At 35.2% G+C, this 15,772-nt stretch overlaps 1 protein-coding gene across 5 annotated transcripts in view; it reads left to right on the forward strand.

Annotated features, from left to right (window-relative positions):
* The window catches only part of ATP9B (ATPase phospholipid transporting 9B (putative)), a 180,387-nt gene that overhangs the window by 116,747 nt on the left and 47,868 nt on the right, over window positions 1-15,772 (forward strand). For all 5 annotated transcript variants that reach the window (XR_003255779.1, XM_026079780.1, XM_026079781.1 and 2 more), the window contains one exon: window positions 4,983-5,143. Coding sequence is in view for 4 of the 5 variants with exons in the window: in XM_026079780.1 (XP_025935565.1) it covers window positions 4,983-5,143 (161 nt within the window). In the remaining variant the exon portion in view is untranslated. The remainder of the gene's footprint in view (window positions 1-4,982; window positions 5,144-15,772) is intronic.

Raw genomic sequence — 15,772 nt, forward strand, 5'->3', positions numbered from 1 at the left:
TTGAAAGAAAACATTTCCAATTGATGGCTGCTAATAGAGGAGGGCATGTTACTAATACAGCACAGTCCCTATATGGAGGCCAGTTTCTTAATATCCTCGGTGTACATTTTTTATCAATTGTCCTCATGTGACAAGTACATAGCCAAATTAGAGAACAAGAGGTAGCACGACATCGGAGTCCTGGTACCTTAAGATGTCACTCTGACTGTATAAAGGTATATGAAGTACAGCTTTTTGTTAAGGTGCACTAGTTTCAGTGCACAATCTGAATTGTTAAAATACTGCTTTGAATAGTTAACACTGAGCGTTTCAAACAACTGAGATAAATGCTGTCCATTGACTAAGTAAGGTCGTATTAGTTTTGCTGTAGAAATCCGAGTCGCCCCGAAAGGCAGTCGTGCGCTTCTCCTGCGTTACCTAAGGACTGCTTGCTGTACCAGTAGCCAGCACCAATCTCGGGCACCCTCTGCCGACCAAACTGTATAGAGCCTTTTTTGACAATTGCAGCATTCTCCTGTCCAGCCTTCAGTCAAATTATAGCAAAATACTGAAATAGGGTAGCGAGGAAAATATAAATACTTTGGCTTCATTTTTTTATGTAAAGCCTGAGTCTAAAAAAGAGACATCAGATTCAGGAAGGCTTAGAGAAATACAGATAGTTTTGCTTGGTTTTGTTCTTTAAGCTCTTTTTTGAGCTGCTGAGCATACTATACAAGTGTTAAGGAAAAGCAGATTCACAGCGATTGGCAGAGGAAGAAATGCTTGAGTGTTACATTTCTTGCAATATTATAGATATTACTTGCCTTGTATCTATTTCTTAAGAATGAGTAATGCATTGATAAAAAGTATGGCATATTATATGCAAGTGTTAGGGATTTTATGCTAATTGAGATAGGCTTATAGAGAAACATATTTGTCAGATCATTGCTTGGGTATAGGGAACTAGGGGAAGATGCTTCATAAACTTGAATTCACCTTCTTGTTTTCATTCATAGTTATATTTGCCGAAAGTAGCTACCTGGTTAGCTGGACAGGCAACAATTTGAATTATAGTAGTACTGTTAGGAGAATTAACAAGGAAGACACATTTACAGCTTTCAAAACTGCTGTACCTGTTTTTAGTGTCACAGATTACAGTAAACAGATTTTCCAAATGATGTGTCCTTTTGTTTAGCCTTTAAACATAAGTTATTGAATTTATTATTCCTAGGGACTATAAGGTTTAAAAGATTATTGAAATAAGCCACAGAGCTTCAGATGTGTGCAACTAGCTGCATATGTGTTTTAGTCTGTATACAAATTCTTTTTTTTTTAATAAAAGATGAACTGCCATGAATCAACTGGTTTTGCTAGCCAAACCTTGTTTGTTGTTAGCCCAAAATTAAAAAAAAAAAAAAAGTATTACTTGAATGTTAGTAATTTTAAGTCCTTACTTGCCTTACTGATTGTATGGTTATTCTATGTAACTTTTAAGATTCTAGCTACTTTAAACTAAAAATAGAGTTTGTAATTAATGAAAACATGGGTAATTGACTAGTATTCAAGATGTAATAAAGTCCAGTTCAGAGCATGTGTTAAGAATAGTAAAGAAAACTTCGATTTTTATAGTGCAAATTAAAGCTAAAGTCCATCTCAAATATATATACCATGAAATTTCATTGTAGTCAATATGGTGTTTGTCAGTGCAGAACCAGGCTGATTACTGAAATAGAATTACCTTGCTGGAAGGAGGGGGAGTGGGGGGGGGGGCTCTCTAAGATGCTGCCTTAATACCTTGATAATATTTAAGTGGGGTGCTTTTAAAAAAAAGTATAGATGAGCAATTATTTCAAATGGGCTTCAAACTGTAACTGAATCAATCCAAAAAGACTGGACTAAACTATTTTGAGAAACCTTTACCAGTGAGCAATAATCATCATTAAATTTGGCATTTTAGTATTCTAGCATAAAGAAATTATTTCTGATTTCCCAAGTAATATATTTTTTATAATGCTACAAAAATTTTTTTATGACTACAGTAGCTTCCCAAAAGCTAAGTGTATAGGGCAATGATAGCAATATTGTTGTTCATGCTTTGCTTCAATAATCAGAAGGGTTTTTTGTTGCTTTCAACCTCTGCTAATTATAATTAAAGTTTTTCTCATGGACAATATGACTTATGCTTTGTAGTCTAAAATGTGAAGATGAGACCTTTAATCATTCACTGATTCAAAAACAAATAATTTATTTTGAAAACTGGTAGTTTTTTTTGTTTAAGTAGACAATGCCATACTTTTTATTGTTGGTATAAGCCATTATTTTACTGAGAACCATTAGCTATTTAAAACTTTGTACATAAATTAAAGAGGAGCTAAATGGATTTGCAGTCATTGCCATTAGTAGCATTTTAGATTATACAGGCAATTATTCTGTTCATTATCCTAGAGCAGCCCCTTTGCAAAACTATTGTGGTTGTCTTAGACATTATGTACAAATTTTCCCTTGGAGATTAAAATTTCCAGTGGTGTGTTTAATTTCGTTAACACAGTTGTTTCAAATAGAACAAATATTATGACAAGTAGAAGAAAATTTGCTTTACAAGTATGAGAAATAGCAATAAACGTTGAAAATTACTCCAATTCTTAAATCACCTATTTCATGTATTGTCATATTTATCTATTCTGTTGTGATTATTTTAAACATAGAACAGTTTATTGTAGGTAGTAAAGAAATCTTAACATGGTATGCTTTACAAGCATTTTGATAAAATCACAGTATAGTTAAAATACAAGTTTACCTACTATTCCAAAAATCAGCTAAAATATTTAGAAAGAATTAGTGAGTTTCTACATGAGATGTCTGACAGATTATTTTTAACCTAGATAAATGGATAACGTGCTCCATAGTTTGAGTACAGAAGTTATTGTAAGTGGCAAGGGACAGGAAAAAAAGACTACCTAAGTATATTTCAGTATGTTATAGCAACTAACTTTTGAGAAACGGAAAATGTATTTTTATGAACATTTATTTTGTCTGCCTTTTTGAATAGGTTTTTGCAATTGCCTTCCCTTGCTATAATAATACTAAAATTGTAAGCAATAGTATAAAATATATTTAAAAGGGTAACATTAGCAAGAAACCAGTGTTCTTGAACAAGAGACATTTACTGTGTTTAAAAAAAAAAAAAAAAGTGTGTGTGTATAGAGAGAGAGAGAGTTTCATCAGGTTTTTATTGTTTAATGTCACTCCAAAAATATTTTGTTGGATTCCAAACTTAAATTCACATCTATCTTCATCAATTAGAAAGGTATTAATGCTTTGAATTAGCTAYGTATCAGTGTGCAGTGGACTACATTTAATGTTTCTGTCCAAAAAGTGGCATTCTTTCAAAAGAAGCTCTTTATTCTTTTCTATTATGGGGTGGGGTTTTTGCTGGGGGAGGGTTGGGAGAGATAGGCTTTCACTACTATGATGCAGGAAAAACAAGTGTGAGGTAGTGGTTATGCATATTGCAAGACAGTGATTCTTTATTTTATTACAAAAAAAGACCAACTCTAGAAGGCCAGATTAAATCATTCCTTTCACTTTTTAATGGGATTTGGATGAATAGAGTAAAATATGCACTTTGCATTCATTGATAGCATCTTTAGGTTGAGGTAATTGAGTCTTTTTTCCCTGACTGAATGAATAATGACTTCATCTGATCCTCAGTGAGGCCTGAAACTTAGGCTGCCTTTGTCAACGCAAAAAGATCTGGGCTTTGAAACATGCTCCACTTTCCTGGCTTAATTTTTCTTCATTTTAATCCAAAAACCTATTTTTCTCAATAATTCAAGCATAAACTATGTAGTAGTTGAAGCAGCGGAAATTGCAAGATATTTGTCCTCGTTGTGCTGCTTTTTAAATGCAGCTGATAAATCAGCCACTGTGGTCTTCAGCTGCCTAGTTCTCTAGGGAAGGGACAGCCCATGTGAAAGCAAGATTGCTGGAATTTTTAAGAACTATATTTAAATGGTTCTTTTGCAGATTGTTCATTATCTAAGGAAGTGTTATGTTTTACTGGTCTTACTGGCAAGACTTAGAGATAAAAGGGCATCTGTAAAGGGGCCAAAGAAAGTCTTGCTGACATAATTTTCCCACATATTTGACTGACTGTAGGATCGTCCTCAAAAGTGGAGTATAAATACTTAGCATACAGCATACATTATTGAAATGGTGAGAGTCTTAGTTACATAGCTCTAAAATATGTTTTCATGAGAAACAGTGGATGAAAGATAGGATCTCTTAATACTTTTGCTAAAATGTTTCTAAATCAGGTACCTTTTTACTCATGGAAAACGGAAGCTCTATTTTGATTTGAAAATGAATATTCCACTTGAGGTTTTCTTATTTTGAATAATTGAAAGTTTCATATAATTAAAAAAAAGTTTCTGTGATAGGAATTCAGATTTACAGACTGGTGTGGGAGTAGTTTAGTTACAAATTACAGTACACTAGTTATGTAAGTAGGAAGGTAGCTCAGTTGCATTTGTCTGTTGGTTCTTGACTCTAAAATGTTTTTGATCTTACAGCAGTAAATGAGCAGTAGCCACCCTACAAATAAAATACACGTGACAGTATTTTTGCTACATCCATGATAGAGGGAAATCGTTCTTGCTCATTCATTTTTCTTTAGCCATCTTTTCTCCCTTCCCTCCTGTCTCCCCATCCTTGGTCAGGGGATGGGGGAAGGGACGTGTTAGATGTAAAGGCGTTCAAAAGGCCCAACTGGGATAGTTCCCCTGGTGATTCTGGGAATAGTTATTGCCCTATAACCAGAAAACATTTATCACATGCTGGCATGGGAACAATAATCAATTCAGTTATCAAAATGCAGTTAAATGTTACAAATGCATGGATTTTTAATAGGAATAAAAAAGCCAATAATAGCTAATTGTTTGCACTGCAAAAGTGTCAATTTAAGAGAAACTTAAGACTAACTTCATTTATACTGCTTCCTTTAGGTTGGCTTACTGGACCTGGAGCTGAATCAACTGACCAAAGCCCTATTTTTGGCTTTAGTTGCACTATCAGTTGTTATGGTAACCTTGCAAGGATTTGTAGGCCCATGGTATCGCAACCTTTTCCGGTTCCTCCTCCTGTTTTCCTATATCATCCCTATCAGGTATGTATAAGAATGAAAGAAAAACACAGATGTCTAATTTCACTGAATGTGGCTTTCTTGAAATTTATACTTGCTTCTCATTGTGAAGGAAATTGATCTTATCAGGAAGCTGAAGGAGAAGGTGCCAACAAATCTGCTGATTCTTGAAGGATCACTGTACAGAAAACAATACCGTTGTGGTTTTTTTGTATAATGTTCATCTTGCTGGAGTAATCAGGATATCTAATCCTTTACTAGCATAAATGTATTAATAAGGATACAATCTTGATATATTTGAGAATGTGGTTTTAGAAAACGTGGGTACGAATGAACTGTTAGATATATTTTAGTATTTGCTTTTCACTGTCTTAAATACTGAAAATGTTCCATTACTCTGATTAAAATACGGACTTTTTTACTACAATAATGTTTAATTCAAATTTAATGCCTGAATAATGTAGATGCACTTTTACAGTGAGAGGACTTTTAACAGGTGTAACCAAGTAGACACTTGCCCTGCATTAATTAATTCATTAAGCATGAGTACTGTATATTCAGATTGCAGATAAACTGGAACAGGAAATAATATCCAGGTCGGTTATCTTGTCTTCTGTGGACATAAAAGTGAGAACACTGGCTCTTAAATGTTTTTTTTTTCCCTTGGATGGGTGTTACTTTTGCAAAATGAAATTATTCTCTTCTGTTAAATTTTCTAGTGTTTAGATTAAGTGATTGTTAATTTTAGATGCTCTCTGAAATTCTTCATTCTGAGATAGTTTGATAAGCCCAGTGACTAGCCAGTTAGCAACGACGACAGCACTGTAAATAAATTGAGGTTTGCACACTATATTTAACTCCATGTAGTATAGTGAAAAAAAATGAAGGATTTCATGAGGTGTTTGATCTAGGTTTGTGACTTGCATGTTACTGTGCTTAAATCTGTTCAAGTACATATGTCTATATGAAGGGAACTGTGTCATATCTGACCAATTTGTATTCAGGAAGGATTTGTCTTAAAGATTTATAACTTAATTAAAGGACTCACTCTTTTATACTACTTTTCTATATCAAGAAAATTAATTCTATTAGGAATTTGAAGAAGGTTCCAGCTGGGAACCTGCTGGGGGTCGAGGAGTTCTCATTGCATAAACTAGTCATCTTAGAACAGTTTCCACTTGGACTGGCTCCTATTTTTATATACACCTTAATGTTTCAAAAATTTTTTGTGTCTTTCTGAACACTGTCATTGCCGTAAGTCTGTTACTGCTTTTATGATGATGCTGTTTGGGGTTTTTCCCCCACTATTACTTGAATACTAAGCAACTTACCATGTGAAGAGTCAAAAAATGCTGTAGTTCTTAAGTGATCGGTAAAGCTTGCATATTGGTGAAGGATACGCTTAATTATCAAAGAAACACAAGTCAGCTAAGTGTATAGAGAATCATTTGTTGTGTTTCAGTATATTCTTCCATATTAAACATACTCAGCCCAAACTTGCTGAAATGGTTAAAAGGCAGTTACATCTTTATTACTGAATGCAACGGAACTAAGAGCATATAGATGGTGTGAGTAAGTTTGACCCAATATATTGGCAACTCAACGTATGCCACTGAAAAAGTATCGTGTTGGTTGAACAGCTGATTTTCAACTCTTAGGAGAACAGCTTACATGCCTCAGTAAACTTGTGGAATAGCTCTTTTTCAAAAATATTTTCTGGGGTAGAGAATTCCCTAWTTCTCATGGGGAAAATCCTATTTCTATGGGAGATAATATGCCAAGAGGAAGTATTAGAGAATGTAATTGGTTTAGTTCTGAGATGGACCATACTGTTACACTGTGGAAGATCAGTCAGAAATCTAGCAGAGTACTTTTTTTCTCTCTATAGGTACATCTATTCCTATACTAGCTTTTATTTAACTTAAATCATCTGTATACAAGGTTGCATCCCACATGATCAGCAGCATAAACAGCTTCAGTCATACTGGTGTTCAAATGTCATTACACTTATCTTCTCCTCAGGATATTAAGCATGGAAATGTCTTATTCTTGAGATTCTGTTTGAAGTGTAAATCCTTGGAGATGAAAATTACAGGACTAGCAGCACTGAAGCACCAGGAGTTGTCTTTTTTTTTTTTTTTTTAAGCTATGTAGGAGAAAATAATGAACTTTTCTTCACAGGTAAAGGAAATGAGTGTGGGAAGAGAAGAGGTTAGGATTGATTGGTAGAAGCAAAGCATATCTGAACTCACATGCACACATAAGGTACACTATAGTTTTAGAGATTTCAGGAAATTTTCAAATATAGAGCACTTTGTTGTTGTTGGCTTTTGGTTTGTGGAGCAAGGGTGTGTGTGTGTGTTGGGGGAGATTCCAGGTATGAAATAAAAGTCATTTTTCATGGCCACACATCTTTAGCAAAGGTCACTGGGAGGAGGTGCCTAACTGTTAGCAGAGTTTAACTGATCTCTGTGTAGACTCTCCCATAATTAACAGAAAAAGGAATTTTTTTTTTTCCTCCAGGGAGCGGCTAGTTCCTGGTGATTCACCTGCATTCTGAGTAGTTCTCTAGAGCAACGCTGCTTTACTGTGGTAAGGGAATTACTGTGGAGTCTATGAGACTTCAGAAGTATAAACATAAAGAAACTCTGTTTAAAAAAAAAAATTGAAAACATACACATTCCATACATACATGGAATCAAGCAAAATGGAGGAAAAAGTAGTAAATGGACATCCAAAGCTTAGCCTAGCTCTAAATGGGTTGCATAGAACCGTTATGACAACAGTGCACAGGATGATGTGTGTGTGTGCATGCGCGTGCGAATGCTGAGAAAATGGTTAGTCCTTAAAAAAAAAAAGTCTTCTGCATTGATGTTTCTTTTTTCCTCTATGGAGAAGGCATAACCTAGGGAACCTCCCTGAAAATTTTGGATCCCTGCACAAAATTAATCTATTTGAACTCCTACTAAAATTTAATGGGAAAGGGGGATAAAAAGCAAGTCCTTGACAGACTGCCCAAAACTAAATAAACCTTTCCAGAATTATATTCAGCCCTTCACTGACTTTTTTTTCAAATATGCTGGAATTTCTTGGAGATGTCTCGTGTTCCTTGATATTCTTAAGCTTTTTAGTTTGCTGTAGCCGGACTGAGACACATTAAGGCACATCATAGGTTTCTCCAGGGTCACAGAGACCACTTATTTACTTGTTTTAAATACAATCATTGATTAAAATACATTCTTCATTAGTTTACAAGATCTTGTCTGATCTTGACTTTTTCATCTAGTGCCATTGTCACATTAACAAGCCACAGGGAACATATGTTCTCAAGTATGGTCATGCTGCTGTGATTTRTGATATTGAGACCAATGTGGAAATCCTTAAGCCTGTGATGCTCATTTTTGCTTTGGTAATATTAAACAGCAACATGAACAACTTGTGTTTTTTGGATCATGTATTTTCTAAGTGATGAAGGGCAGAGGGCAAAAGCAGTCCTGTTAATGGAAAGCCAGTGCCTCGGGCTGGGGAAGATGAGGTTACTGAAGTAAAGTTGTGTCAACTTTTTTCTGTCTTTACTTTGTTATTCTGTCTTTATCACTGTTGTGAGGGTTACAATTTTTTATTTCTAATTTTAAATCTTTTTAAAAGTAGGCTTACATTTTTGTCATAAAAGTTCAATTTCATTTTTCTGTGGAACTGGGGACATTTTCCACACACATATGAAGTTCTGATACAAATCATGTAAGTCCTAAGGAGTTTTTCTTTCAGTTTTCCAGCTTTATTAGTCAGTTTTTTTGTTTAACTTTAATTTTTGTTTAAAAAAATAAAAAGACAACAAAAAAGAAAGCTGTCACACAATTCCCCCTATCTGTATTTAAGTGCAAGAGACCTGAATCAATTTGGGGAACTGAAGTATCCCCCCTCAACACTCAAATTCCAGTGTGTATATGGGTGCAGGGTGCAGAAAAGTTTATCAGGCTGCTAGGCTGTGGAGTGAGCCTTGCTGCATGCCAAGTCCAGCCTTCCCCCTCTATTCAGGTGCACTATCTCTTGATGAGCTCGCTTGGGCTGCCAGAGCGATAGGTTTAGAGTTAACAGCCAAGACCAAAGAAAAGGCTGGCCATATTGATGGTACTGTACCACCAAATCTTGATTCCCCCCCCCCCCACCTCCCAGTAATGGGACTTATTTATTCATTGGTTACATAGTCATCTTCACCACCTTGAAAACGAAAGTGAGTTGCAGGCTGACTTGAGTTCTTTTTTTCTAAGAACACAGGAAAGTTTGTTTTCAAGAAAATATTGGCTTAGCCAAGGAGGCTTAGGTGAAATTGCTGCCTTGTGTACAAGTGTGTGAATCCTGGATCTGTATGTGCTTCTGCTTAGCTACTAAGAACTGTAGAGGATCTATCGTAAGACGACAATGTGTTACCTGGGGATCAGATGAAAGCAATGCTTGGAAAGAACACAGTAAAAATGTATATCATCTAGGCTGTATATTTAGCAGCTGTTGATAGGGGCCTAATCACATCTTTTTAGGAAGGACATTTAGTTTTAGTATAAACATAAACTGAAATGTCTTTTGTCTCTTTCTTTCAAACACCTAGAGGTTCCGGGGCAGTTAGCCATTCTTCCAAAATAAGCTGTCTTAAAGGTCTGGGAGGAACTTGCTTTCTGTTCACTCTTGAAGGTTTTGGGCTCTATCTGGCTGTCAGCTGCTTTTTGGGGAGTCTGTAAAAGGAACACTTAAAGAAAATCCTGCAATTTATGTTAGTCAGTTTTCACCTGGCAGTGAGGAAAACATTGCTAGGAAGTGTTGTATCAGAAATTCGTAAATACCCAAATCAAATCCTGGATCTTACAAAATGAAAAAGGTTTTGTTTGGTGCACTTCAGTATATCCCAAAGGGCCTGAGAACTCAAACCTGTGCTGGATTATAGCAATTATCTAAAAGCAGCAATACTGATTTCAGTCATTGTAGTTTGTGCTGTCCATGTTGGAGCTCTAATCTGTATAACATATAGATATGAAAGTAACTGTATACATAGTCTCACATATATAGACAAAATATATTAGATCATATGATGCAAAGCTTTCACTGTGGAAGAGCTGAAGAGCTATTCATAAAGTAGTTCAAGCAATCCTTATAAATGAGTGTAAGCTTCTGTATCATACCATGATATATAATGCGGTCTGTATATAGATTGAAAAATATTATATGAAATGTCTTTATATTTTACAGACTGATTTTTCAATTCTTCATGCAACAGGAGCTATGATGTCTGTCTCACATGATAAGAGTATGTCTTACCCTGTCCAGTACTGTGCTGTACTGATGCCTGATTTAGCTCATATATTGTGGCGTATTTGGAATAAATAAGATTTTTTTCCTTTTAAATCTTTGTGACATCCCCTATCTGCTATTAGTAGCTTTTCTGTTTTAACCTAATACTATTACAGTAGGTAATAACAAATGTTACTTGTGTCTGATATAAACTAAAAAATATTCACGTTTTTAAAATCATTTTTGTTAGACATCTAATGTCAATATTTTTGTCATTTTATAAGAGGCTTAATGAAAGAAGTCATCTGACTTGGTAAATGTGAAAAATAACAAAGAATGACATTTTTAACAGGAAGAAATTATAAACCTACAAAAGTCTAGACCCTATTACACAGAATTTCAAACTGGTGTTTTATTTAATGGACTTGTTCTTGCACCATTTGAACAAAAGCATAGAAGTTGCAAAAACTCAGAGTACCGGAGTGCAGTGGTACTGCTAAATCGTGAATCAAATATTTCAGCAGTAATTTTTAATAGCATAAGAACATAAAAAATTGCCTAGTGTTATCAGACAAATAGCCTATCTAGCTTGGCCTTATGTTCTGTTTTTGGCTGAGGCAAGAAGAGATCTTTTTAGGAAGAGCACACAAACCTAGCCACTCTCTGCAGCTCATTTCTCTCATACTTCCACAATATCTGCAGTCATTGAATTAGGGATGTTAGAGGACGCATCCTTGCCTATTTACTTTTATTAATTCTGCTTGTGGACCTGGTCTGTGAATTTGTCCTGCATTATCAAATACCAAAACAGTCTTTTAAAAAATTAAAGATACCCATGTCTACAAAACAGGAGGCATTACAAATAGGTATTTCCTACATAATTCTTTTTCTTCTTTCACAGTTTTGTTTACCTGCTTTAATTTTCAATTTTTCTTTTGTATTTTCAGTCCTTCATATCTCTTTTTCAGCCTGTCTCCTCTTCTTAATCCATTATTCTATCCCTCACCCTGTTTGTCCACTCATCTTTCTCTTAACCTTTCCTCCTACATCTCTTCTGTTGTTTTAGTGAACTCTGATGACTCTAATACCTGTTTCTCTTTTTGGCTTTTGGGTAGCTCCAGGCACCCATCAGGATTGTTTGACTTGTTTGGCTTCATGAGTTTGGAAGAATGCTGCTGGCAGAGTTCTCTGACTTGGTGTCTTGATGGGGTGCATTTCTTAAGCTTATTTCAGAAACAGTGATCCCACTTTTCATTTCTACATTTGACATCAATGAAGTTATGGTATAGTGCAGTATTTCTATGTTAATGTAATGGATTGAATTACACTGGAGAAAACTAATTGCCTTCAAGAGTTACTGGGTATAAAATGAAAAGTTACAATCCATTGTCCTCTGCATAATTATGTTGAGGAAAGGAAGTGTGGGTCTCTTCATCATTGCCCCAGAATATCAGTGGTCTTCTGACTGCTAAAATTTTAAGGCATTCTCACTCCTTTTTTCATGTTTCCTCTAATGTTTTGTGTAGTGTAATATGTGCTTTTAGCACAGAAGTCTTCAAAACTCATTGGAAATTCATGATTTTCAGTTCCTGTATTATGTAAAAATCAATCCAGTTCCATAGCAGAGTAAATATTAGTTGATCATATGCATTTATTTATTATAAAATCTGCACAGTTTGACACCATGAGGTGTCACAGATCTTAGGCAAATATACCGTGTCTCCTATCCTCTGAAATGCTGCAGAGTGAGCACCAGAATGAAAAAGGGTAATCCATGTAATAATGAAAAAAGCATGCACAATGACTGAACAACAAAGAGGAGAACTAGACTTGAACACTTCTGTATCTCCTGCTGGTACACTGCTGAAGGTTCACCTCCACTGGGCAGTTTTGTTTGGGTTTTGGGCATGCAGAATCTGAAATCATTTACTGACATGAATATTCAGTGGGTTTTTTTTCCTTCAGCTTATCAATTTTTCTCTTCATTTCTGAAAGCTAGTAATCATCACTACAAAACCTTTACACCCATCAGGGAAGAAATCTCATATGTTGACTGTATTTGTTGCAAAGAGAATTAATGAAATAGGCTTTCATTGCTCACTGTGAATTCTATCTCTGGAGTAAACTCTTTCATGATTATACCCTTAAGTTAGGAGAAGGTGATTAGAATTAGTTCATCGCTTCTAAGGCCTGTTCACTTTCATCCTTAATCAAAAAGTCTTTCCTAAAGAATTTAAGAGTAGAAGAACGAATGGGAACTGGCAGGAGACATTTGAGGGAAATACAGTGAGGAGGCAAAATTCCCCCCACTTGGAGTGTGTTCAGGGAACACATGTTCAGTTCTCTATGAAGAATTTTTTCTTATCAGAGCGAAAGGTCAGAGGATGAACATCTTTCTGCACTGAGAAAAGATTTCTATCTTTTCTTTGTCTAATGTTATTGGCATACCAGGTGCATGGAGGAACATCTGCTGTTGTGCCATAACTGATGTTTACTTTCTTATAAGCAACTACATATCAATAGCAATCCTAATCTTCCTGAGCAAAAGACTTCTCTTTACCCAGAATGTTAATGCCTTCATACAGATATTTTTTTCTGAGTGTTTAATAACAGATGCTTTGAAGAACTAGGTGTATCTAAGCTTGCGTGAAGCTTCTGCTATATAAGATGCACACAATATGCTAATCTTCTTTCATCTGAAAAGTTGGGTTTTGCTTGTATGAAAACAAAAAGCAAAACCTAAAAGTAAGCTCCAGTTTCTGTAAAGCTGTTCAGCTAGATTGATTTCTGAATGTAGACTCTGTTGTGTCCCAAAACCAGAGGCTCTCAGAGCACTCTTCACTAATTTCAAAGCAAATATCGTGAACTGCTTATGCTACATCTCTTGTGCCAAGGCATTCAAGTTTGACATGAATTCTATTCATATTTAACTACTGTATTTTCAGCCTGTAAGACTCTCATAAGTTAGGCTCTTATTTTTAGGAACCATTTTCTAATTTTCATGTTGAGTAATTATTCCACAGATGTCCTCCTGAGGTTTTAAGTTCTACCTATATTACAACATCTAATTATCTGTACCTAGGTTGCATGCTGTCCTTTAAAAATTACATGTCCACAGTCACTATAGCTGTGCAGGGTTGTTATGGTTTTTTTGGTTGTCTTTTTCCACACATTTAACCACAAATATGTGGGATTGAATCGTCCCTTAAAGTTACATTCATTGCATAGGTTTTATGTGAAGTGTTGTGTATACATTCTTTCATTTCCGTTTGTGTGTTTATATAATAGACGAAATTTAAAAAAAATAGTCCAAGAGAACTGGGGAGACCAATTGTGAAGCAAGTAAGAACACAGATCTGAGACTCTTAGGAATATCAGGCATAGCTGAGAAAACTAAATAAAAATGTGTGTGGTGAGCTAAATACAGAAGAAAAATTACATTCAAATTCCCTCTCCAAATAAAATATGGAAGAAGAGAAAAAAAATGTGTCTGGGGAAATTAAAAGGATAAGGTAAGGGTTTATTTTTATTTCTTTAGTTGCCAAAGACAAATCTTGATAGAACATTACGTTTAAAGTTAGCAATTTCTGTTTTGTCCCGGTTACTAGAAGTTGTCAGGCTCCAAAAATAGTCTTCTGTGAAGACAGGTTAAAATTCCCAGGCAGGTTAAAATTAGAACACTTTTGGTTGTTTCTTCACTAATGTTTTCTATTTTTAAATGATTCTGTATCTTTTCTAGCTTGTAAATAATGTGTATATCTGTCCATAGTTTATGGCTGTTTCAAGTGGCTTAGGTAGGGCTATGGGACTATTGGAGGTAGGGAGGTTAAGTACTGTTTGGGGCGCTGATATGACCAGAATATGATATCCAGTATTTCACTTAGAAGGAACTACTGGAAATACAAAGATTACACCTTAATTACTTCATTTATTTTAAAATTGGATGCCACTACCTGTAGTTATACTATATCTGGAGTTTTGGCAGGGCTTTGTTTTTTGCTATGGAATTTCTTGTGCTTATATACAGAACTGCTCAGAGTTTCTACTGCCTACCAAGACTCAAACTATCATATAAGGTTGGTTAAAATTCATGCATGATTTTGTTAAGCACAGTATCCCTTTGCTCACAAGATTATCTTTGCTAACTTCATTAGATCGTAATTGCTTTTCACTTAGTTGTGAAAAGCAGAATGTTTCTGGAATTTGTGAACACCCTTGTCTGAAATGTTCAGCAAAGGCCCTTCCTTGCTGGCTAATGTGTCCATTTTGAGTAAAAAACAAAATCAGAAATCTTCAGGGGTGTCCTAATGTTGTTAGCATTTAGGAAAAATGCTGAAACATAGAAGTCCAGTAAATATGATGTTTTTTCACCTACAACACTACTGACGTTTTTGAGGGAATAAAAGCAGAAAAGCATCTGTTTTCAAGTTGTGATGAAAAGCAGCGTGACTTATGAAATGCTGTATTTTTGGTTTGTTCTGAAGCTGAATTGCCGAGGAATTTCATCCTGGATCATAGAAGAATAAATCGAAGAGCTGCAAAAGAACATTGCCTTGGGGTTTGCCTGGTAGGGTAACTATGGTGCTGAGGATGAGAGATGAGAAACTTTGCACTATCGCATTCACTAAATATGCCTGTTCTCTGGAATAGCCTTCCAATTACTACATTAACATGCTATGTTTAAAGATTGCATGTTACTTGGTTTGCTAAAAAATAGTGTTACTAATACAAAATATTTTCAATGTGACCTTTAGTTATACTATATATGACACTGTTCTGTGTGTTTTCATTAGTAATTGATTTGTCTGGAGTCTTTTCCACATAAAAAACAGAAGATGTTAAGCTTATACAGCACCAACTTATTTTTAGTGCCTGACAGCTTTATCTGTTATTTCTTGGAAATCCTTTTTGGACCTTAAGAAACCTCATTATATAATCAAAAATATTTTAAATCCACCAGTTATTTAAATCCTTATCAATTTCATCCAGTTTTGAAGTCTCAGATTTTTCAGTTCTGTCGGTTCTCTTGAGGCACTGTTGGAGAAATTTCTAGTTTTGAAAGCAAATTCATTGTTAGTTGACCTTTGTCATTTTTAGTGTTATAGCAGTGTCCGTAATGTGCTAAGTGATAGCTACATTGATTTCAAAGAAAAAATTTTCTTCCCAGATAACAAGCACCATGTGAAGGAATTCAGAGCAGGATACAGCACACAAATTTTAAAATCAGTGCCAAAATGCATCTGTACTCCTCACTTTTGTATTCTTTTTAATCTCATTTGCTTCTTTATACATCTTAACAATTCAAGCGTGTACACAATATTTTGCTGTGTGCCAGAAAACAGCTTTGGACTATGCTAGTCACTGGGGAGA

The sequence above is a fragment of the Apteryx rowi genome, unplaced genomic scaffold (assembly GCF_003343035.1).
Source record: "Apteryx rowi isolate R43461 unplaced genomic scaffold, aptRow1 scaffold_50, whole genome shotgun sequence".
In the NCBI taxonomy this organism is placed as follows: domain Eukaryota; kingdom Metazoa; phylum Chordata; class Aves; order Apterygiformes; family Apterygidae; genus Apteryx; species Apteryx rowi.